Source organism: Amblyraja radiata, chromosome 14, assembly GCF_010909765.2.
Source record: "Amblyraja radiata isolate CabotCenter1 chromosome 14, sAmbRad1.1.pri, whole genome shotgun sequence".
In the NCBI taxonomy this organism is placed as follows: Eukaryota; Metazoa; Chordata; class Chondrichthyes; order Rajiformes; family Rajidae; genus Amblyraja; species Amblyraja radiata.
This window is the reverse complement of record NC_045969.1, coordinates 1,814,660-1,838,386: the sequence shown is the minus strand read 5'-3', so window position 1 is coordinate 1,838,386 and position 23,727 is coordinate 1,814,660. Positions and strand designations below refer to the sequence as shown.

At 51.4% G+C, this 23,727-nt stretch overlaps 1 protein-coding gene across 3 annotated transcripts in view; it reads left to right on the top strand.

The window, feature by feature from the left end:
- The window catches only part of agpat3 (1-acylglycerol-3-phosphate O-acyltransferase 3), a 25,944-nt gene continuing 2,217 nt past the window's right edge, over positions 1-23,727 (top strand). The window contains exons 1-7 of one of the 3 annotated variants that reach the window (XM_033032338.1): positions 1-224; positions 14,648-14,872; positions 17,249-17,418; positions 19,217-19,378; positions 20,527-20,680; positions 21,700-21,802; positions 22,682-22,757. In XM_033032338.1, the coding sequence (XP_032888229.1) occupies positions 14,695-14,872; positions 17,249-17,418; positions 19,217-19,378; positions 20,527-20,680; positions 21,700-21,802; positions 22,682-22,757 (843 nt within the window). In that variant the 5' untranslated portion in view covers positions 1-224; positions 14,648-14,694. Of the gene's footprint in view, positions 225-8,584; positions 8,709-10,152; positions 10,171-14,647; positions 14,873-17,248; positions 17,419-19,216; positions 19,379-20,526; positions 20,681-21,699; positions 21,803-22,681; positions 22,758-23,727 lie in introns of those variants that run through there. The other 2 variants (XM_033032336.1, XM_033032339.1) reach the window with 2 other exon arrangements.

Here is a 23,727-nt window from a genome sequence, read left to right as displayed (position 1 = left end):
AGTGGTAGCCGGAGCCAGGCTGCTCCTGGCTTTGTGTCCCAGCCCTTGGTCATAATCTGCTGTGGATTTACTGGGCTGGAGGAGCCCGTACAGAGTGGAGCCTTTGCTGCTGGGGAGAGTGAGTGTGTGTCGCTGAAGATGACTGTCAGCCAGACAGCCTACCTCCTGTTCTCTGGAGTCTGCCTGGCTCTGCTGCTGCTGGCCCTGGTGTACTACACGTACTGGTAAGCGACTTTACGGGCTGCATCCACCCTACGGGAGGGTGGCCCTCTGGTACACTGACTGGCACCCACTAGCACTGGCTGCAGTTATACACTGCTGCTGTGCTGATAGTCACGCGCCAGTCTAATGGGCACAGTACTAGTGGGGACGGGGTGTGTGTGTGTGTGTAACACTGAGGTACAGTATTGGTGGGGACGGGTGTGTGTGTGTAACACTGGGGTACAGTACTGGTGGGACGGGGGACGGGGGTAATATTGGGGTACAGTACCGGTGGGGACGGGGTTGTATAACACTCGGGTACAGTACCAGTGGGAATGGGCCAATAATCTACTTGCACTGATTCTCACTGGTTATTGTAACTAAGTGGTTCTCTGTGGTCCGAGTTGCAAAAAGATTGCAGATCTGCCCTTCAAACAGTAGCTTGATTGGTTGTGGTGATAGAGAGGAGATGTTACTGCACGAATCAGTGGGCCAGGGAGGTTTGGGAATAGTTGGCGGGCTAGGAGTGTGAGGGGTGGGGCCACTGTTCCATCCTGCCCCATGATGAGGTGGCAGGACTTTGCCCTTCCTCTCACTGGGCAATCTCGGCCCACAGAGGGTCAAAGTGCAGAGCTATGAGTCATGTGTCGTTCAGCTTGTCTCTGTGCAAAGGTCCCTGTCCCTGGGCTCGACGTGGCAGTGGAGTTTGGACATCTTACTCCACTGTGCATAGTGTTGTAGACCACTGACTGTCCCAGTGGACAGCACCGAGCCGTGTTTGTGTGTGAAGGGACTGCCGACACTGGTTTACGCTGGAGTATCTAAGAGCTAGATAGGGCTCTTAAATATAGCGCAGTCAAGGGACATGGACAGAAGGCAGGAACGGGGTACTGATTGGGGATGATTAGCCATGATCACAGTGAATGGCGGTGCTGGCTCGAAGGGCCGAATGGCCTACTCCTGCACCTATTGTCTATTGTCAGGACTGACAGCATCTCTGGAGAGCAGGAATGGGTGACTTCAGTCTGAAGAAGGGTCTCGACCCGAAACGTCACCCATTCCTTCTCTCCAGGGATGCTGCTTGCCCCACTGAGTTACTCCAGCATTTTGTGTCTACCTTCGATTTAAACCAGCTTCTGCAGTTCCTTCCTACACATCTTGGTCCAACCTCTTCTAGTTAATATCTAATCCAATAGACAATAGGTGCAGGAGTAGGCCATTCAGCCCGATAGAGCCAGCTTCGCCATTCACTGTGATCACGGCTGTTTCATAATAAGTACCCCGTTCCTGCCTTCTCCCCATATCCTGACTCCGCTATCTTTAAGAGCCCTATCTAGCTCTCTCTTGAAAGTATCCGGAGAACCGGCCTCCACCGCCCTCCGAGGCAGAGAATTCCACAGACTCACCACTCTCTGTGTGTAAAAGTGTTTCCTCATCTTCCTTATCAATTCAGGCAGCAATTTCGTCAGATGTATGAATCGGAAGGGATTACGTCTGTTTTTGCATTCTTGGCTAATAGGTTAATTACAATTACAACTAATGAGAGATGGGGTGAATGGGGGCCTGTTTCCGTGATGCACAGCTCTGAGAGAGACGATGAGGCTGAGAGACACTGATTAGAGATTAGATAGGGTGGGGCATCTGTCCTGGAGCATAGTTGGAGGGTGATCTTATTGAGAGGCAGAGATAATCGCTGTAATTATCTCTCCTGGGTGGGTCGGGATGTTAAAACTATGGACCTGAGGGGTAACTTTTTCCACACAGGGGTATATGGAACGAGGTCATTGAGGCAGGGACTATAACATTGAAAAGGACTGTAGACAAAAATGCTGGAGAAACTCAGCGGATGAGGCAGCATGTATGGAGCGTAGGAATAGGTGATGTTTTGTGAGGCAGCATCTATGGAGCGAAGGAATAGGTGACGTTTCGGGTCGAGACCCTATCGGGTCTCGACCCGAAACGTCTCCTATTTCCTTCGCTCCATAGATGCTGCCCCACCCGCTAAGTTTCTCCAGCATTTTTGTCTACCTTTAAAACGCATGTGGACAGTTGCATGGACAAGAAAGGTTTAGAGGGACATGGGCCAAATGCGGGCAGGTGGGACTGGCTCAAGTGGACATCTTGGTCAGCATGGATGAGTTGGGCTGAAGGGCCTGTTTCCTTGGTGAGCGTGAACACCTCAGCAATCGCTTGCAGTGTGATGATGTTTGAGGGCATGCGGCGAGGAAAGACTTGATAAAGGTCTTTAAAATTGTGAGAGGGATAGAGTTGACGTGGATAAGCTTTTTCCATTGAGAGTAGGGAAGATTCAAACATGAGGATATGATTTGAGAATTAAGGGACAGAAGTTTAGGGGGTAACATGAGGGGGAATTTCTTTACTCCGAGAGTGGTAGCTGTGCGGAATGAGCTTCCAGTGGAAGTGGTGGAGGCAGGTTCGATTTTATCATTTAAAAATAAATTGGATAGGTATATGGACGGGAAAGGAATGGAGGGTTATGGTCTGAGTGCAGGTAGATGGGACTAGGTGAGAGTAAGTGTTCGGCACGGACTAGAAGTGCCGAGATGGCATGTTTCCGTGCTGTAATTTTTATATGGTTATATGGAAGGGAGAGAGTGGGTTTACAACCAGTAGCATGCACTCTCCTCTACGTACAGTATAGACAGCTTGTGACATGGGACCTGCAGCTGTACACAAACACAGTTGTATATGTGGACGCAACAGCTGCAAGATCGCCACAACTCTCCCACTGTTTCTCCTCCAGCAAAGCTGAGAGTTTCACCGTTTAAAAAAAAAATTCCTTCATCACTGAGACCCGCACATCGCTGAGAAAGCTGCGGATTATTCCTGACCCCAAACTGCTCTCGGGAAAGAGGGGTGTAGCCCCCCCACTTCCTTGAAACACTGCATTGCCATTGGAGACAGTGCTCCCCCACTGGATACAGAGCTCCCACACCAGGTAAAGTGCTACCGCACTGTATATAGTGCTCTCCCATCGGTTACAGTACTCTGACACTGGAGACATTGCTCCCACACCGGAGACAGTGCTCCCACACGGGAGACAGTGCTCTCACACTGGGGACAGTGCTCCCACACTGGATACAGTTCTCCCACACTGGATACAGTGCTCCCACACTGGATACAGTGCCCCCACACTGGCTACGGTGCTGCCGCACTGGATACAGTACTCCGACACTGGATCCAGTGCTCCCACACTGGTTACAGTGCTCCCGCACTGGCCACAGTGCTCCTCCACTGGGGCCAGAGCTCCTCCACTGGGGCCAGTGCTCCCGCTCTGGGCCAGTGCTCCTACAGTGCTGCAGAGGGGGTGGATCCAGTACTGGGACAGGAGACTATGCAGGGGTGCGGATAATCCTTCATGTCCAGGCAGCAACCAGCCACATTCGCTGCTACATCCATGGTACAAGGACTACGTGCGGCTGTTTTGACATTTGATAAGATCATGGCTGATATCTTAGCTGGGCACGACATGCCTGATCTAACCCTCCCCCTCCATGTCCTATGATCCAATCCTTTTTATATCTACAAATCAAACAACCTGCCCATACCGCGGGCGGCACTGTGCACAGCGGGTAGAGCTGCTGCCTCACAGCCCCTGAGACCCGGGTTCCATCCTGACTACGGGTGCTGTCTGTACGGAGTTTGTACGTTCTGGACAGGTTAGAACCAGGGGTCACAGTTTAAGAATAATGGGTCGGCTATTTTGGACTGAGATGAGGATAAAACGTTTTCACCCAGAGAGTTGTGAATCTGTGGAATTCTCTGCCACAGAAGGCAGTGGAGGCCAATTCACTGGATGTTCTCAAGAGAGAGTTAGATTTAACTCTTAGGGCTTAACGGAATCAAGGGATATGGGGAGAAGGCAGGAACGGGGTACTGATTGGGGATGATCAGCCATGACCACATTGAATGACGGTGCTACCTCCAAGGGCCGAATGGCCTACTCCTGCACCTATTGTCTATGTTTCCCCCTGTGACCGCGTGGGTTTTCTCCAAGATTTTGGCGGCGTATACTTTACGGGCCGAATGGCCTAATGCTGCTCCTATCACACGATCCTACGCCCTGCTTCTCCAGGTGCCAACAGTGACAGGGCTCAGGTACGGCAACAGCAGGCAGCTGGGAGTTGTTGTTCCGTGTACACACTACACCGTCGCTCAGGTGGGAAGAGGTATAGGCAGCAACTCTGCACGAGGTCCCCAGGCGCTGTCGTACACAAATAACCCATCACGTGTGAAAGGATGGTTGAAGAAGGAGCTGCAGATGCTGGAAAAATGGAAGGTAGACAAAAATGCCAGAGAAACTCAGCGGGTGCAGCAGCATCTATGGAGCGAAGGAAATAGGCAACGTTTCGGGCCGAAACCCTTCTTCAGACTCTAGAAGTGAAACTTCAGACTCGTGAAATAGCCTCATGTAAGACAGACACACAAAATGCTGGAGTAACTCAGTGGGACAGGCAACATCTCTGGAGAGAAAGAACGGGTGACGTTTCGGACCGAGATCCTCCTTCAGACACCCATCCCTTCTCTCCAGAGATGCTGCCTGTCCTGCTGAGTTACTCCAGCTTTTTGTTTCTATCTTTGGTGTAAACCAGCATCTGCAGTTCCTTTCTACATAATAGACAATAGGGGCAGGAGTAGGCCATTCGGCCCTTTGAGCCAGCAGCGCCATTCAATGTGATCATGGCATATCATCCACAATCAGTACCCCGTTCCTGCCTTCTCCCCATATCCCCTGACTCCGCTATCTTTGCCCCATCTAGCTCTCGCTTGAAAGTATCCAGAGAACCGGCCTCCACTGAGGTAGAGTATTCCACAGACTCGCAACTCTCTGTGAGAAAAAGTGTTTCCTTGTCTCCGTTCTAAATGGCTTACTCCTTATTCTTAAACTGTGGCCCCTGGTTCTGGACTCCCCCAACATCGGGAACATGTTTCCTGCCTCCAGCGTGTCCAAACCCTCAATAATCTTATATGTTTCAATAAGATCCCCTCTCATCCGTCTAAATTACAGAGTATACAAGCCCAGCCGCTCCATTCTCTCAGCATATGACTCAGCATATCCACACGACTCTATCCAGGCCTTTCATTATTCAGTCCGTATCAATGAGGCCCCTCCTCGTTCTTCTAAATGAAGGGCATGGATCACGTGCAGGCAGAGGGGGAGGTTTAGCTTGGCGTCATGTCCATCATGGATAGTGTGGGCCGAAGGGCCTGGTCCTGTACTGTACAGTTCTGTGTTCTGCTTTTTTATTTCCAAAATTGAACTTTATTCAGAATTTAAATATGTACAAAACAAGAACTGTGCAAAAATATTGCCAACATTCTTAGTGGCGAAACATCCATTCATCTGCATTATATTTGGTCATGTTCACAGAATTCACATTATGCCTGGCAACCTAATACCATTATATCCAGAGTCTGTAGAAGGGTCTTGACCCGAAACCTCGCCTCTTTCTTCTATCCAGAGATGCTGCCTGACCCGCTGAGTTACTCCAGCCCTTTGTGAAACGTCACCTATCCATGTTCTCCACAGATGCTGCCTGACCCACTGAGTTACTCCAGCACTCTGTGAAACGTCACCTATCCATGTTCTCCACAGATGCTGCCTGACCCGCTGAGTTACTCCAGCACTCTGTGAAACGTCACCTATCCATGTTCTCCACAGATGCTGCCTGACCCGCTGAGTTAAGGGCCTGTCCCACTTGAGCGTTATTTGCGAGTCATTTACGCGTCACGACGCAAGACGACGTGAGACTTGGTGACGTAGGCAGTGACGTGCGGTGAGCGCGCGGCGCCCCAGGATTTTGGGATGTTCAAAATCCTCATGCACCACCTGCGTGACACGCAAATGACGCCCAGGTGGGACAGGCCCTTTACTCCAGCACTCTGTGTCTTTACATACCTTGTGTATGTAAAACAAAGAATCTCACCGCTACATGTCACATGTGAAACTGTAGTATCATTCATGCATGGATTGAACTTTTCTTGTCAGCCAGCATCTGCAGTTGTTTGTGTCTGAAATACACAGAGTGCTTGGTGTGAGTTTTGTGATGGACACCGAGCCCTTCATGCCTTCATCATCGTTGAAAACATTAGCGACGCAGTGGCGCCAGTTTCCAACGGGAACGGTGACGGACGCACCGCTCCTTACAATACCGTGTACGACAACTTCTACTGAAGTGTGGATGGCCGTCGGCTCGCTAGGAGCACCTCCGCCCTTTGACAGGTCTTGTTTTTGGTTCTGCTGGGGGTCCACAGCCCCCTCCTCACCTGGCAAACCAGGTGGGGGAGAGGGTTTAGTCGTTGACTACCCGACCATGGAGCAGGTAGCACGGGATGACATGGTACCCGTGGCGGGGGGACGCTCCCTGACCAAGACCGAGACCGTTGTGTGAAATGAAGATGCAGTTCCTGATTTCAGGGAGAGCCGTTCCTTCTTTCACTTGCCCCTTCAAGCGCTGAGTTTTACTTCTGTGTCTGCGCTGTTAGGCTAACGTTTGCTGCAAAACTCCAAACCTGAAGTAAGAGTTGCTGAATTCTGCAGGTCCCCGACGTATGAGTGAGTGAGTGAGGTAGGGCAGCTGTGCAGAAATGCTTCATTTGCCTCACAAATTTTGAAAGTCGAATCAGTAGTAAGGAAAACAAATTCAATGCTGGCATTTATATCAAGAAGACTGGAATACAAATGCTGAGGCTCTACAAGGCGCTGGTCAGGCCGCATTCGGAGTACGGTGAGCAAATGTGTGCCTCATATCTGAGGAAGGATGTACCGGCTCTGGAGGTTTACAAGAATGATCCCAGGATTGAGTGGGTTAACCTATGATGAGCATTTGTTGGCACTGGGCCTGTACACGCTGGAGTTTAGAAGGATGAGGGGCGGGACCTCATTGAAACTTACAGAATAATAAAAGGCCTGGATAGAGTGGATGTGGAGAGGATGTTTCCACTGGTGGGAGAGTCTCAGAATTAAAGGGCGCTCTTTTAGAATTGAAGGTGAGGAGGAACTTCTTTAGTCAGAGGGTAGTTAATCTGTGGAACTCATTGCCACAGAGGGTTAGGAAGCAGAGATCAGCCATGTTTGAATGGCGGAGTGCACTCGATGGGCTGAATGGCCTAATTCTACTATAAGTTGTGCTCCCTGTCTGTGCCCCACTGGGTGGCCGGGTCAGTTGTTGGGGGGTGTCTGTGGACACTGCTCCTGTTGCAGCGGGCATCTTTGTGAATGAAGAAATGTCTCGACCCAAAATGTCACCTATTCCTTTTCTCCAGAGATGCTGTCTGACCCGCAGAGTTACTCCAGCTATTTGTGTCTATCTTTGTAACTTCGCTAGGGGAGAGATTTGCTTTGTATTTTGTGCGGTTTGCGGCAGCGTTCACCTCGGGCGGCACGGTGGTCCAGCGGGTAGAGCTGCTGCCTCACAGCGCCAGAGACCCGGGTTCCATCCTGACTACGGGTGCTGTCTGTACGGAGTTTGTACGTTCTCCCCGTGATCTGCGTGGGGGAATAGATAGGGTGGATGCACAGAGTCTTTTGCCCAGAGTAGACAATAGACAATATGTGCAGGAGTAGGCCATTCGGCCCTTCAAACCAGCACCGCCATTCAATGTGATCATGGCTGGTCACCTCCAATCAGTACCCCGTTCCTGCCTTCTCCCCATATCCCCTGACTCCGCTATCTTTAAGAGCCCTATCTAGCTCTCTCTTGAAAACATCCAGTGAAGCGGCCTCCACTGCCATCTGTGGCAGAGAATTCCACAGATTCGCAACTCTCTGGGTGAAAAAGCTTTTTCCTCATCTCAGTCCTAAACGGCCGACCCCTTATTCTTAAACTGTGACCCCTGGTTCTGGACGCCCCAACACGGGGAACATTTTTTCCTGCATCTAGCCTGTCCAATCCCTTAAGAATTTTAACGTTTTCAAGAGAGAGTTAGATTTAGCTCTAGGGGCTAAAGAAATCAAGGGATATGGGGGGGAAAGCAGGAATGGGTACTGATTTTAGATGATCAGCCGTGATCATATTGAATGGCGGTGCTAGCTCGAAGGGCCGAATGGCCTACTCCTGCGCCTATTTATTTTTTTTCTATATGATTCTATAAGATTCCCTCTCATCCTCATAAATTCCAGTGAATATAAGCCCAGTCCACCCATCCATCTATGTGAAAGGTTTGCAGGGATAGGGGAGGCAAGTGGAGCTAGCTTGGATGGGGCATCTTGGCCAGTATGGGCGAGTCGGGCGGAAGGGCCTGTTTCCGTGCTGTGTTGCTTTGTTCTGGGAGAAGTGTGAGCAGAGTAACCTGCAGCTGACCACAGCCACGTGGAACCATGTTCTTGTGTCGAGGCTTTGCTGCCCGCGGACTTTGTCCTGAGGCTGATGTCAGTCGCGGCTGTCCGTCTGACTGCTGCAAGCCTTGTCTGGGTCACAGTTGCCCGCAGTCTCTGCCTCCAGCTCGCAGCTAAACCATACCAACACTGAATGCTCCACCTTCAGGTAACTTGCCTACAAACACACCCTCCCTCTACGTTTTGCCCCCCTCCCTTCCCTGTTCCCCATTCACACCCATTCCTCCCCTCGCCCCCTCCCCTTTCACCTCCGTTCTTTCCTCCAGCTTCACAATTTGCCCCCCCCCCCTTGTCCCACACCTCTTGTCTATTCATCTCTGGCCTTTGTCGAGTCATAGAGTGATACAGCGTGGAAACTGGCCCTTCAGCAGAAGGTAGACAAAAATGCTGGAGAAACTCAGCGGGTGAGGCAGCATCTATGGAGCGAAGGAATAGGCGACGTTTCGGGTCGAGACCCGTTAAGGTCTCGGCCCGAAACGTCACCTATTCCTTTCGCTCCATAGATGCTGCCTCACGAAACGTTGCCTATTCCTTCGCTCCATAGATGCTGCCTCACGAAACGTCACCTATTCCTTCGCTCCATAGATGCTGCCTCATGAAACGTCACCTATTCCTTCGCTCCATAGATGCTGCCTCACGAAACGTCACCTATTCCTTTGCTCCATAGATGCTGCCTCACCCGCTGAGTTTCTCCAGCATTGTTGTCTACCTTCACTCTGTATAGAGTCACAGAGTGATACAGTGTGGAAACAGGCCCACCTTGCCCACGGCCAACATGCCCCATCTACACTTGTCCCACCTGCCCGCGTTTGGCCCATATCCCTCCAAACCTGTCCTATCCATGTACCTGTCTAACTGTTTATTAAATGTTGGGATAGTCCCAGCCTCAACTACCTCCTCTGGCAGCTTGTTCCATATACCCACCACCCTTTGTGTGAAAAACTTACCCCTCAGATTCCTATTAAATCTTTTCTCCTTCACCTTGAACCCATGTCCTCTGGTCCTCGATTCCCCTACTCTGGGCAAGAGACTCTGTGCATCTCCCCGATTTATTCCTCTCCTGATTTTATACACCTCAATAAGATCTCCCCTCATCCTCTTACGCTCCAGCCATCTGCCTATCAAACCCCCCTCGTCTGCATCCACCTATCACTCCCCCAGAGGTTGTTGATTTCCCCCCTTCTCTTCCAGCTTCCCCCCCTCCCCCGCACCCTCCTGACCCGCTGAGTTACTCCAGCACTCTGTGAAATGTCACCTATCCATGTTCTCCAGAGATGCTGCCTGACCCGCTGAGTTACTTCAGCACTTTGTGCCTCTATCTGGGTCCAGTGTTCAGGGGTGGGTCTCTTGGCAGCCACATGAACATGAACAGCCGGTGTGTGCAGTTGCTTTGTGGAAAGTCTATTTTAGCCTAAAAGGAAGTGGCCAGGAGCAGCAAGGGCTACCGCTATTTAAAATGCAAGGTTATACTTCTGTTCATCACTGGTACAATCTCCGGAACTACAGTTCATCGCAGCTATTTCTGGGTAGCAATGTGGGCAGGTTTTGTGTAGACGCTGTCATTACTCGTCTGTTAGCATCTAGTGCCCGTTAACCCTCTTTGCATTTCGGTAAGAATTAAGAAATTCTTGTGCTGAGGGTTTAATTGCTGGGGGCCTCCATTACTTAATGCTGGAGTGTCTTGTAACTTTTGGCACACGCACACAGACAGACACACACACATACACACGCACGCACACAGACAGACACACACACATACACATGCGCATACACACACATGCACACACAAGCGCACACACACACACGCACATACACACATACAGCAGTTTCTGAGGTGGCACGATGGCGCAGCGGGTGGAGCTGCTGCCTCACAGCGCCAGACACCCGGATTCGATCCTGACTACCGGTGCTGTCTGCTCAGAGTTTGTACGTTCTCCCCGTGACCTGTGTGGGTTTGCTCCCGATTCATCCCACATTCCAAGGACGTGGGTCAATTGGCTTGGATAAATTGCCCCTGGTGTGTGTAGGATAGTGCTAGTGTACGGGGTGATCACTGGTCGGCGCGGACTTGGTCGGCCGAAGGGCTTGACACACTAGAGGCAGGAAACATGTTCCCGATGTTGGGGGAGTCCAGAACCAGGGGCCACAGTTTAAGAATAAGGGGTAAACCATTTAGAATGGAGACGAGGAAACACTTTTTCACACAGAGAGTTATGAGTCTGGAATTTTTTGCCTCAGAGGGCGGTGGAGGCCGGTTCTCTGGAGAGAGCTAGATAGTGCTCTTAAAGATAGTGGAGTCAGAGGATATGGGGAGAAGGCAGGAACGGGGTACTGATTGGGGATGATCAGCCATGATCACATTGAATGGCGGTGCTGGCTCGAAGGGCCGAATGGCCTACTCCTGCACCTATTTTCTATTGTCTATTTCTGTAAATGACTGAATAACAAAATCTGATATCCAAGATCATCTTTAATCAGTATTCAAACTAAAGCGGTACAGCAGGTTGTTAATTGATAGAACTTCATAACCGCTTCCAAGACTGAGCAGTACAGGAAGTGGGACATTCCAAACGGGAATGTACCACGGAAGTTTGTAACCTAACGACTTGGCCCGGTAGTAGAGGCTTGAGTGGTTTGCTGGACTCGTCTGCAACGCATGATGATGCAGTTCCGGCACTTTGAATTTAAACTTGTTTACAAAAAGGGTAAAGACATACACGTCGCGGACACTCTCTCTCGTGCAGCACGGGCCCTGCAAGCGGCAGAGAAATGGTTCATTTTCTTGCAGCCTTTTTCAGCACGCATTTAAAAGTGGTCCTTCCCAGTGGAATCAGTAGTTTCCCCCCGTAAGCATGCAAAGTAGAGTTGTCTTTAATCAATGCCTCATTATTTCCTATCTTGTTGTAGAGGTTTACAGATGTTACATTCACTTTTGCTCCCGTGTCTAATTTGGCCTTGAAACTTTTATTATTGACAGTCATCAGAACTGTAGGATCGAGAATCTTACCAGCTGTGTGCAGGTTGACTCTCCTTGTGAGTTAATTGGACTGTCGTTGGGGGCCGAGTCGAGCTGGTACTGGGAAGCAGAGATTGTTTAATCTTGCTGTAACATGTGCAGATTAATGTAGATTGGTTTATGCATGATAACCAATCATAGTAGAATAGCATCCCAAACCCCACCCTACTGTACGATTTATATTAACACCCACTTCCTGTACTGCTCTGTCTAGGAAGCGGTTATGAAGTTCTAGCAACTAACACCCTGCTGTACAGCTATAGTTTGAATACTGATTAAAGATGATCTTGGATTTGGCACAAGCAAAGACGACAGCCAGCAGCTCTTTCTCGATTTGCGCGTAGCGCTGTTCGGTGTCGGTCATGGTGCGGGAGGCATAGGAGACAGGGCGCAAAGCACCATCGGCAGATTGTAGGAAGGCTGCGCCGAGCCCGAATCGTGAGGCATCGCAGGAACTATCACAGGGCGCTTCAGGTCGAAGAATGTCAGGGTTGGTGCGCTGGTCAGCTTCGATTTTAAAACGTCAAATGATTTTTGGTGTTGCTGGAACCAGGACCAAGTAGTATCCTTTCTGGTTAGTTGTCGCAGGGGCAAACTCAGCTCACTGAGGTTTGGTATGAATTTTCCAAGATAGTTCACCACACCCAGGAATCGCTGCAGGCTGAGCACATCTGTGGGGGCGGGCATCTCTGTGAAGGCGGCAGTTTTCTTCGGATCCGGCCTGAGACCGTCAGGAGTGAACACATGACCGACGTAGGTGACCTCTGAAACCCTGAACTTACACTTGTTAAGGTTGAATTTCAGGTTGATTTGACGTGCCAGGTCCAGGATAAGCTTTCTGCAAGACTGAGCCATCGTAGAGCAGAAAACAAACTGAGACAAAGAAAATAAAACCCGATACACAGAAGCAGTGGGTTACCCCAAGCTGACTGACACCATGTAAATGAATGAATAACACAATCTGAAATCCAAGATCATCTTTAATCAGTATACAAACTATAGCAGTACAGCAGGTTGTTAGTTGCTAGAACTTCATAACTGCTTCCAAGACTGAGCAGTACAGGAAGTGGGTGTTAATATAAATCGTACAGTAGGGTGGGGTTAGTGATGCTATTCTACTATGATTGGTTATCATGCATAAACCAATCTACAATTTCCACACTGTATCTCTAAACTAAAATGTCTGGAATGAGCTGCCAGAGGTGGTGGTGGAGGCAGGAGCAGTAACAACATTTAACAAGATAATCACAAAATGCTGGAGTAACTGAGCGGGTCGGGTAGCATTCCTGGAGACACGGAACAGGTGACGCTTTGGGTCGAGACCCTTCTTCACACACCTGGACAGGTACATGAATAGACAGGTGATGTTTTGGGTGGGGACCCACCTTCAGCCCTTGGGCTACTGACACTAGCCTGCACGATCTCCCCAGCCGCTCACTGGTCTAGGCTCAGTTACAATGTCAAGCGTTTACAGTCTTTCATTGTCTTGTGTCCCAGATAGAACAATGAAATTCTTGCTTCCAGCAGCCCTACAGAACATGGTTGCAGAGTACAATATCATAAACAAGAACAAAACAGTTCACTCCTGGTTGTCAAACACTTTCATTCCCATTCCCACACTGACCTTTCTGTCCCGGCTCTCCCCCACTGTCAGACTGAGGCAAAACTCAAATTAGAGTTTGAGTTTGGGTTATTTTGCTTGGGCAGCTCACACTCCAGAGGCATGAATATGGATTTCTCGAGCTTCAAGTAACGCTTGCATCCCCCCCTCTCTCTCTCCGTCATTCCACCACACAAGTTGTTGTACTAACTCCAAAGCCGCGTCTTGTTGAGTCTCATTGTCTGTAACTCGTTTTCTCCTCGTCCACAGCCAACAATGGCCTGTTTCCTTTATCATTGTTTCTTTTTCGCCTATCTTTCATTCATTTGTTCTGTGTCTCGCTACATCACCATATCTCTTGTTTGCCTCTCCCCCGACTCTGTCTGAAGATGCTGTCTGACCCGCCAAGTTACTACAACTTTTTGTGTCTATCTTTGTGTACACACACACACACACACGCACGCACGCGCGGACACACGCACACGCACACACACACGCACACACACACGCACACACACACACGCACACACACGCACACACACATGGCACAGAGGCGCAGCGGTAGAGCTACTGCCTTATAGCGCGAGAGACCCGGGTATGATTCTGACTACGGGTGCTGTCTGAGGTTGGGATGGAGCCCGGGTCTGTGGCTCTGTGAGGCAGCAGCTCTACCCGCTGCGCCACCATGCCGCCCTTGCATCGTATGCCGCTATAATTGCCTTATATTTTGATCTTCCCATCAAACTCATGGTGGCGGCCCAGCGGTAGAGTTGCTGCCTCACAGCGCCAGAGGCCCGGGTTCGGTCCTGACTACGGGTGCTGCCTGTACAGAGTTTGCACGTTCTCCCCTTGACCGCGTGGGTTTTCTCCGAAATCTTCGGTTTCCTCCCACACTCCAAAGACATACAGGTTTGTAGGTTAATTGGCTTGATGTAAATGTAAAATTGCCCCGTGTGTGTGTGTGCGTGTGTGCGTGTGTGTGCGTGCGCGATAGTGTTAACGTGCGAGGATCGCTGGTCGGTGCGGACTCAGTGGGCCGAAGAGAGCCCATGACTAGAATTCATAGCCTCAGAATTAAAGGACATTCCTTTAGGAAGGAGATGAGATGATGAGCTGAATCTATGGAATTCTTTGCCACAGATGGCTGTGGAGGCCAAGTCAGTGGATATTTTTAAGGCAGAGATAGATAGATTCTTGATTAGTACGGGTGTCAGGGGTTATGGGGAGAAGGCAGGAGAATGGGGTTAGGAGGGAGGGATATGATTGAATGGTGGAGTAGACTCGATGGGCCGAATGGCCTAAATCTGCTCCTATCACTTATGAATTTATGAATTACAAGGGGTGCGTTGATCACGTTAATCATGTGTTGTCTTTCCGCTGACTGGTTAGCACGCAACAAAAGCTTTTCACTGTACCTCGGTACACGTGACAATGAACTACCGTGACTGAGTTGTCGGCTCTTGTGTTGCAGGTCGGTTATTCTGAGCGAGGGCCCGTGTAAACGTTTCTAGATCAACCATGAGTGCCATCGCCTACCTGAAGACCCACTTCATCGTCCACCTCTTGCTGGGGTTTGTCTTTGTGGTCAGCGGCCTCTGCATCAACTTTATCCAGCTGTGTACGCTGCCCATCTGGCTCTTCAGCAAACAGCTGTACAGGCATCTCAACTGCTGCCTGGCCTACTCTCTGTGGAGCCGTGAGTATCCTTCACCCCACCCTGCCCTCCGTCATGGACTTCCCAGCCGGGAGCCACCAAACAATCCTCCAGGGAATAGCCTATATACCATGCTGGAGGTTCTCCTGGGATGGCTGGACTGACATACGATGAAAGAACGGGTCGACTGGGCTAGTATTCACTGGATGAGAGGGGATCTTATAGAAACATATAAAATTTAGTTTTAGTCGTTTAGTTTTAGAGATGCAGAGCGGAAACGGGCTCTTCGGCCCACCGGGTCCGCGCCGACCAGCGATCTATCCCCGCACATTAACACTATCCTACACCCACTAGGGACAATGTTTACATTTATCATCAAGCCAAATTAACCTACAAACCTGGAGTGTGGGAGGAAACGGAAGATTTGGGAGAAAATCCACGCAGGTCACGGGGAGAACGTGCAAACTCCGTACAGACAGCACCCTTAGTCAGGATGGAACCTGGGTCTCCGGAGCTGCATTCGCTGTAAGGCAGCAACTCTACCGCTGCACCACCGTGGCTGCGGCAAATTCTTAAAGGAGTGGACAGGCTAGATGCAGGAAACATGTTCCCCATGTTGGGGGAGTCCAGAACCAGGGGTCATAGTTTAAGAGTAAGGGGTTGGACATGTAGAACGGAGACGAGGAAACACTTTTTCACCCAGAGAGTTGTGAATATGTGGAATTCTCTGCCACAGAAGGCAGTGGAGGCCGATTCACTGGATACTTTCAAGACCGAGTTAGATAGAACTTTTAAAGATAGCAGAGTCAGGGGATATGGAGAGAAGGCAGGAACGGGGTACTGATTGTGGATGATTAGCCGTGATCACAGTGAATGGCGGTGCTGGCTCGAAGGGCCGAATGGCCTACTCCTGCACCTAATGTCTATAAACACCACTGTCGTATCTTGCTCCACCACCAAGCCTCCGGCAGCATGTTTCTTCGGAATTCTATCCCTTGTCCATGGATCTAGGATGAGCTGGCTGAGGAAGCTGTAGAAACCAACATGATTCTGGTTTTTAAAAGACAATAAGGAAGGGTTTCGTGTGATTTGGGCCAAATGCGGGCAATGGGAACTAGCCCAGAATGGCAAATTGGACAGCATGGACTAGATGGGCCGAAGGGCCTGTTTCTGTGCTGCAGAGTAAGAATGCTCAAAACACTCTGCAGGTCAGGCGGCATCTACAGAGAATCGGTCGATGTCACATTGTTTAGTTTAGAGATACAGTGCGGAAGCAGGCCCTTCGGCCCACCGAGTCCACACCGACCAGCCATCCCCGCGCACTAACACTATTAATCCACAGACCTGTACGTCTTTGGAGGGTGGGAGGAAACCCAAGGTCTCTGAGAACAGTGTAGGAAGGAACTGGTTTACACTGAAGACAGCATCTGGCGAGAAGCAATGGGTGATGTTTCGGGTCGATACCCATCTTCAGCAGAAAGCCCATGCGGTCACAGGGAGAACGTATAAACTCTGTACAGGCAGTACCCATAGTCAGGATCAAACCCGGGTCTCCGGCGCTGTAAGGCAGCAACTATACCGCTGCGCCACCCTGCCGCTTGTATTATAATGACCTCTTATCAGAACTCCGTTCCTCTCCCCTTCAATGCCTCGTGATCTGCTGAAAGTCTCCAGCCCTTACAGTTTTCAATTTCTGGCTGCTCGAATATGTCGGGCTGCAAAGTGTCAACAAATTCCCGTGCGTTTTCCCCCTGTGGAGCGGCCGGTGACCCTTTGCCTCCTGGCCTTTGGCAGGTGACCCGTTTGTGACCTTTGGGGGTGGAGGGTGCGTTGAAGGCGTTCCCGGGATGGTGGGACTGTCATATGCTGAGAGAATGGAACGGCTGAGCTTGTACACTCTGGAGTTTAGAAGGATGAGAGGATATCTCATTGAAACATATAAGATTATTAAGGGTTTGGACACGCTAGAGGCAGGAAACATGTTCCTGATGTTGGGGGAGTCCAGAACCAGGGGCCACATACATACAGTTTAAGAATAAGGGGTAAGCCATTTAGAACGGAGACGAAGAAACACTTTTTCTCACAGAGAGTTGTGAGTCTGTGGAATTCTCTGCCTCAGAGGGCGGTGGAGGCCGGTTCACTGGATACTTTCAAGACCGAGTTAGATAGAACTTTTAAAGATAGCAGAGTCAGGGGATATGGAGAGAAGGCAGGAACGGGGTACTGATTGTGGATGATCAGCCATGATCATATTAAATGGCGGTGCTGGCTCGAAGGGCCGAATGACCTACTGCTGCACCTATTGTCTATTGTCTATTGAAGGTGTGTGCCTGGCGGCCATTGCTCCAGCTGACCTGACCCTCACCCCCTCTCTCTCTCTCTCTCTCTCTCTCTCTCCCTCCCTCCCTCTCTGTGTAGAGCTGGTCTTGCTGCTGGAGTGGTGGTCTGGCACAGAATGCACGCTCTTCACTGACCAGGCCACGGTGGACAGGTTCGGCAAAGAACATGTCATCGTCATCTTAAACCACAATTACGAGATTGACTTCCTGTGCGGCTGGACCATGTGTGAGAGATACGGCGTGCTCGGGGTCAGTAACACTCGCCAACGTTTACACCTCTTGGTTACTGCTCGCAGGGCACTCCGTCCCCCAGTTCAGTTTAGTCCGAGATTAGACTCACAATGCTGGGGTAACTCAGCGGGACAGGCGGCATCTGTGGAGGGAAGGAATGGGTGACGTTTGGGGTCGAGACCCTTCTTCAGACCGAGAGTCAGGGGAGAGGGAGACACAGAGATAAGGAAGGGTGAGGTGTGAAAACGACAAATCAAAGGGGATGAAACTCCAGGAAAATGTAGAACACGTCATTGTTCGCCAGGGGAAGGTGATACAAAATAAAATTGAACCTGGAGGACAGTCAAACACGTCAGAGAACTATGATGGGGGAGGGATGGAGAGAGAGGGGTAGCAAGGGTTACTTGCTAGAGAAAGTTAGAGAAATCAAAACACATACTGCTGGATTCCAAGCTGCCCAAGCGAAATATGAGGTGCTGTCAATATGAGTTTTAGTTCAGTTTAGTTTATTGTCACGTGTACCGAGGTACAGAGAAAAGCCTTTGTTGCATGCTAACCAGTCAGCGGTAAGACAATACATGGTTACAATCGAGCCATTTACAGTGATAAGGGAATAATGTTTAGTGCAAGGTAAAGCCGGCAAAGTTCGATCAAGGATAGTCCGAGGATTGTTCAGCCTTGATCACATTGAATGGCGGTGCTGGCTTGAAGGTCCAAATGGCCTACTCCTGCACCTATTGTCTATTGTCTATTGTCTGCTCTCTAGTTGGTGAGAGGATGATTCAGTTGCCTGATAACAGCTGGGAAGAAACTGTCCCTGAATCTGGAGGTGTGCGTTTTCACACTTGCCTGATGGGAGAGGGGAGAAGAGGGAGTGACCGGGGTGTGACTGGTCCTTGATGATGCTGCTGGCCTTGCCGAGGCAGCGTGAGGTGTAGATGGAGTCAATGGGAGAGAAGTTGGTTTGTGTGATGGTCTGGGCTGCGTCTACAACTCGCAGACAGTTATTGTCACGTGTACCGAGGTACAGTGAGAAGCTTCTGCTTGTGTGCTATCCAGTCCAAAAAAAGACTATAACGAGAGGGACAGGGGAAAATGTAAGGTGAGGGGGGAAAGATTTAACAGGAACCTGAGAGGCAACTTTTTTAACATAAAGGGTGGTGGATGTATGGAACGAGCTGCCGGAGGAGGTAGTTGAGGCTGGGCCTATCGCAATGTTTAAGAAACAGTTGGACAGGTACATGGATAGGACAGGTTTGGAGGGATTATGTGCCAAACGCAGGCAGGTGGGGGGAGGGGGGGGGGGGTCAGTGTGGTGAGGGTCCGGGTGGTGGGGGTCAGGGTGGTGAGGGTCAGGGTGGTGAGGGTCAGGGTGGTGAGGGTCCAGGGGGTTCAGGGTTCAGGGTGGGGGGGGGGGGGGTCAGGGTGGTGGGGGTCAGGGTGGGTGGGGACCAGGATGGTGGGGGTCAGGGTGGGGATGTGAGGGTGCAGGGGGTTCAGGGCTCGGTGGTGAGGGTGGGGGGGGGGGGTCAGGGTGGTGAGGGTGGGGGGGTCAGGGTGGTGAGGGTGGGGGGGGTCAGGGTGGTGGGGGTCAGGGTGGGTGGTGGTCAGGGTGGGGGTGTGAGGGTGCAGGGGGTTCAGGGTTCTGGGCGGTGAGGGCCAGGGTGGGGGGGGGGGGGGGTCAGGGTGGTGAGGGTCAGTGTGGTGGGTGTCAGTGTGGTGGGTGTCAGGGTGGTGAGGGTCATTGTGGTGGGGGCCAGGGTGCGGGTTCAGGGTTCAGGGTGGGTGCCTGATCCATTTCTGCCCGTGTGCCTAGAGCTCCAAGGTGCTGGCGAAACACGAGCTGCTGTACGTGCCACTGATCGGGTGGACGTGGTATTTCCTGGAGATAGTTTTCTGTAAACGTCGCTGGGACGAGGACAGAGACACCGTGACCAATGGCCTGCAGGCTCTGCGGGATTACCCGGAGTACATGTGGGTGAGTGCGTGCGTGCGTGCGCGGTGGGAGCGGCTGCCCAGGGGAACAGCAGCGGCCGGGGATGTCTGGGGGAGACTTTGAATGTCTGTTTCCAACAAGTAGTGTGATACAACATGGAAACAGGCCCTTCGGCCCACCCAGTCCATGCTAACTAGCGATCATAGAGTCGTAGAGTGATACAGTGTGGAAACAGGCCCTTCAGCCCAACTTGCCCACACCTGCCAACAATGCCCCAGCTACACTAGTCCCACCTGCCTGCGCTTGGCCCATATCCCTCCAAACCTGTCCTGTCCATGTACCTGTCTAACTTGGAACAATGGGATAGTTCCAGCCTCAACTACCTCCTCCGGCAACTCGTTCCATACACCCACCACCCTCTGTGTGAGAAAGTTACCCCTCAGATTCCTATTAAATCTTTTCCCCCTCACCTTGAACCCATGTCCTCTGGTCCTCGACTCACTTACTCTGGGCAATCTACTCCTCTCATGATGTTATACACCTCTATAAGATCACCCCTCAACTCCTGCGCTTCAAGAAATAAAGTCCTTAAAGGAATAAAGAAACAAAACCTCTCCCTGTAGCTCACACCCTCGAGTCCTGGCAACATCCTCGTAAATCTTCTCTGCACCCTTTCCTGCTTGACAACATCTTTCCTATAACACGGCGCCCAAAACTGATACGCCCGGCCTCACCAGCGTTTTATACAAGTATAAGTAGAGTTGTAGCCACACAGTGTAGAAACAGGCCCTTCGGCCCAACTTGCCCGTACTGGGACTTGCAGTGGCAGCTAAGTTACTCCAGAATTTTGTTTGAACCAGCATCCGCAGTTCCTTTCCACACTGTAATGTAGGATAGACCATCACCAACTAGAGAGTAGGAAGGAACTGCAGATGCTGGTTTACACCGAAGATAGACACAAAAAGGCGGAGAAACTCGGTGGGCCGAAGGGCCTGTTTCCGCGCTGTATCTCTAATCTAAACTAAACAAAAGTAAATGGGTGGCAACAGAATGCTGGAGTAACTCAGCGGGGCAGGCAGCATCTGTGGAGAGAAGGAATGGGTGATGTTTCGGGTCGAGACGCTTCCGGGTCCTGGCGGTGGGTACGCGATGGGCAGAACGCTGACCACTCGGCCCCCTTGTGCTTGCAGTTCCTGTTGTACTGCGAGGGCACGAGGTTTACGGAGAAGAAGCATCGCATCAGCATGGAGGTGGCCGAGTCCAAGGGCTTGCCTAAGCTGAAGCATCACCTGCTGCCCCGGACCAAGGGCTTCACCACCACCATGGAGCATCTCAGGGGGACAAGTGAGCACCCTTGCACCCCGACCGGCTGATCCCTCACACACCAGCTCCCAGCAATAACATCCCCTCTCACTAGTCTAAACTGCAACACAGTGGTGAAATCTTCCCCACCCCACCCCTCCTCCACCCCCCATCTCCCCCTCCCCCCATCTCCCCCTCCCCCCATCTCCCCTCCCCCACCCCCCCCCTCCCCCAACCACCCACCTCCTCCCCCCACCTCCCATCCCCCAATCCCCCCCCCCCCACATCCCCATCCACAACCCCCCCTCCCCCACAGCCCCTCCTCCCTCCCCCCACCCTCCCTCCCCACCCCCCCTCCCCCCACCACCCACGGTGTTAAATAATTCCCACCCACCCCCGTCCAACCTGAAGCTCCCACCAAAGATACCCAACTAGCGTTTCCCAGGATTGCCGTTTGATTCATCTGGGAATTTATTGACAATAGACAATAGGTGCAGGAGTAGGCCATTCGACCCTTCGAGCCAGCACTGCCATTCAATGTGATCATGGCTGATCATCCCCAATCAGTACCCCGTTCCTGCCTTCTCCTCATATCCCCTGACTCCGCTATCTATAAGAGCCCTATCTAGCTCTCTCTTGTGAGTATCCAGAGAACCGGCCTCCACCGCCCTCTGAGGCAGAGAATTCCACAGACTCACCACTCTCTGTGAGAAAAAGTGTTTCCTCGTCTCCGTTCTAAATGGCTTACCCCTTATTCTGGACGCCCCCAACATGGGGAACATGTTTCCTGCCTCTAGCGTGTCCAAACCCTTAATAATCTTATATGTTTCAATGAGATCTCCTCTCATCCTTCTAAACTCCAGAGTGTACAAGCCCAGCCGCTCCATTCTTTCAGCATATGACAGTCCCACCATCCCGGGGATTAACCTTGTAAACCTACGCTGCACTCTCTCAATAGTAAGAATGTCCTTCCTCAAATTAGGGGACCAAACCTTCTGATTTCTGTTCCTGATTTCTCCCTCTTGCCCCCCCCCCCCCCCCCCCCTTCCCCTGCGCTTCAGTTACTGCCGTCTACGACGTGACGTTAAACTTCCGAGACCAAGAGACCCCCACGTTGCTGGGAATCCTTCACGGCAAGCAGTACCACGCGGACATGTGTATCAGGTGAGTGGTGGTCTCATATGATATAGAAACATAGACAATAGGTGCAGGAGTAGGCCATTCGGCCCTTCGAGCCAGCACCGCCATTCAATATGATCATGGCTGATCATCCACAATCAGTACCCCGTTCCTGCCTTCTCCCCACATTCCTTGATTCCATTACCCCTAAGAGCTAAATCTAACTCTCCCTTGAAAGTATCCAGAGAACCTGCCTCCACCGCCCTCTGAGGCAGAGAATTCCACAGACTCACCACTCTCTGTGAGAAAAAGTGTTTCCTCGTCTCCGTTCTAAATGGCTTACCCCTTATTCTTAAACTGTGGCCCCTGGTTCTGGACTCCCCCAACATCGGGAACATGTTTACTGCCTCTAGCATGTCTAAACCCTTAATAATCCTATATGTTTCAATAAGAATCCCTCTCATCCTACTAAACTCCAGAGTGTACAAGCCCAGCTGCTCCATTCTCTCAGCCTTTGTTCCTTCCCCTGGCAGCGGCGTCCTCACTTCCACGTGGTCCGTCGTCGTCCGCCAGTCGGCGCCATCTTTGACCGCCGCAGTGACCTCTCCACTATCTCCACCGGGTCCTCTCCGTATGCCTCCATGGTGCCGACCCAGGCCCCAGCCGCGGGGCCCACACACCCAGGCCCCACAGACCCAGGCCCAGCCGCGGGCCCCACAGACCCTGGGGCCGATGGACGCGGGCTCCGTCGACTCACGAGGCTGCGGCCCCCAGTTTCTATGCAGCCTCTGCGGAAGGCCCATGAACGGATGGATTGTAATCACGTATTGTCTTTCCGCTGACTGGTTAGCACGCAACTAAAAGCTTTCCCCTGTACCTCGGTACACGTGACAATAAACTGAACTGAATGTTTCTGTTTGACAGGAGGTTCTCTGTGGACGAGATCCCTGAGGATGAGAAGGAGTGTGCGACCTGGCTCCACAAGCTGTACCAGGAGAAGGTAGGCCTCCACCTACCACCTACCTGTTTGACTAACGCTTAAGAAACAGTTGGACAGGTACACGGATAGGACAGGTTTAGAGGTGGATCATGAGAGGAATTGATCGGGTAGGCGCACAGAATCGAGGACCAGGGGACATGGATTTAAGGTGGAGGGGAAAAGATTTAATAGGAACTTTTTCACACAGTGGGTGGTGGGTGCATGGAACGAGCTGCCAGAGGAGGTAGTTGAGGCTGGAACTATCCCAACGTTTAAGAAGCAGTTAGACAGGTACATGGTCAGGACAGGTTTGGAGGGATATGGGCCAAATGGAGGTAGGTGGGACTAGTGTAGATGGGACATGTTGGCAGAGTTTGAATCCCGTGACCTGCTTTCCATGGAGATCTTCGGTTTCACAAGTTACAACAAGTTCACCAGTTTTAGGAGTAGAATTAGTCCATTCGGCCCACCGAGTCCACTCTGCCATTCAATCATGGCTGATCTCTCTCTCCCTCCTAGCCCCATTTTCCTGCCTTCTCCCCATAACCCTCGACACCCTCCCCCACTCCAAACACGTACAGGTTTGTAGGTTCATTGGTGTAAATGTAAATTGGCCCTCGTGTGTGTTGGGTGGTGTTAATGTGCGGGGATCGCTGGTCGGTGCGGACCCGGTGGGCCGAATGGCCTGTTTCCACGCTGTATCTCTAAACTAAAGCCCGCCCCGTGCTTGGGGAGAGGGGCGTGGGGGTCTCCGCCCACACGTGTCCGGACTCTCGCTGTGACGGGGGGGAGAGAAGGGGTGACCCTGGAGTAGACCCAGCCTCACTGGGGAATAGCCCCACCCCTCACACACAGGCACCCCAGATCATTTGTTCCCCATGGTGTCCCCGATTCTCCCAACCCCAACCTCAGTTACCCCGCTCCCTTGCCCCCCCCCTCGGTAAACTCATCGCCCATCCCCAAGTTCTTTATCTCTGAAGATAGACACAGA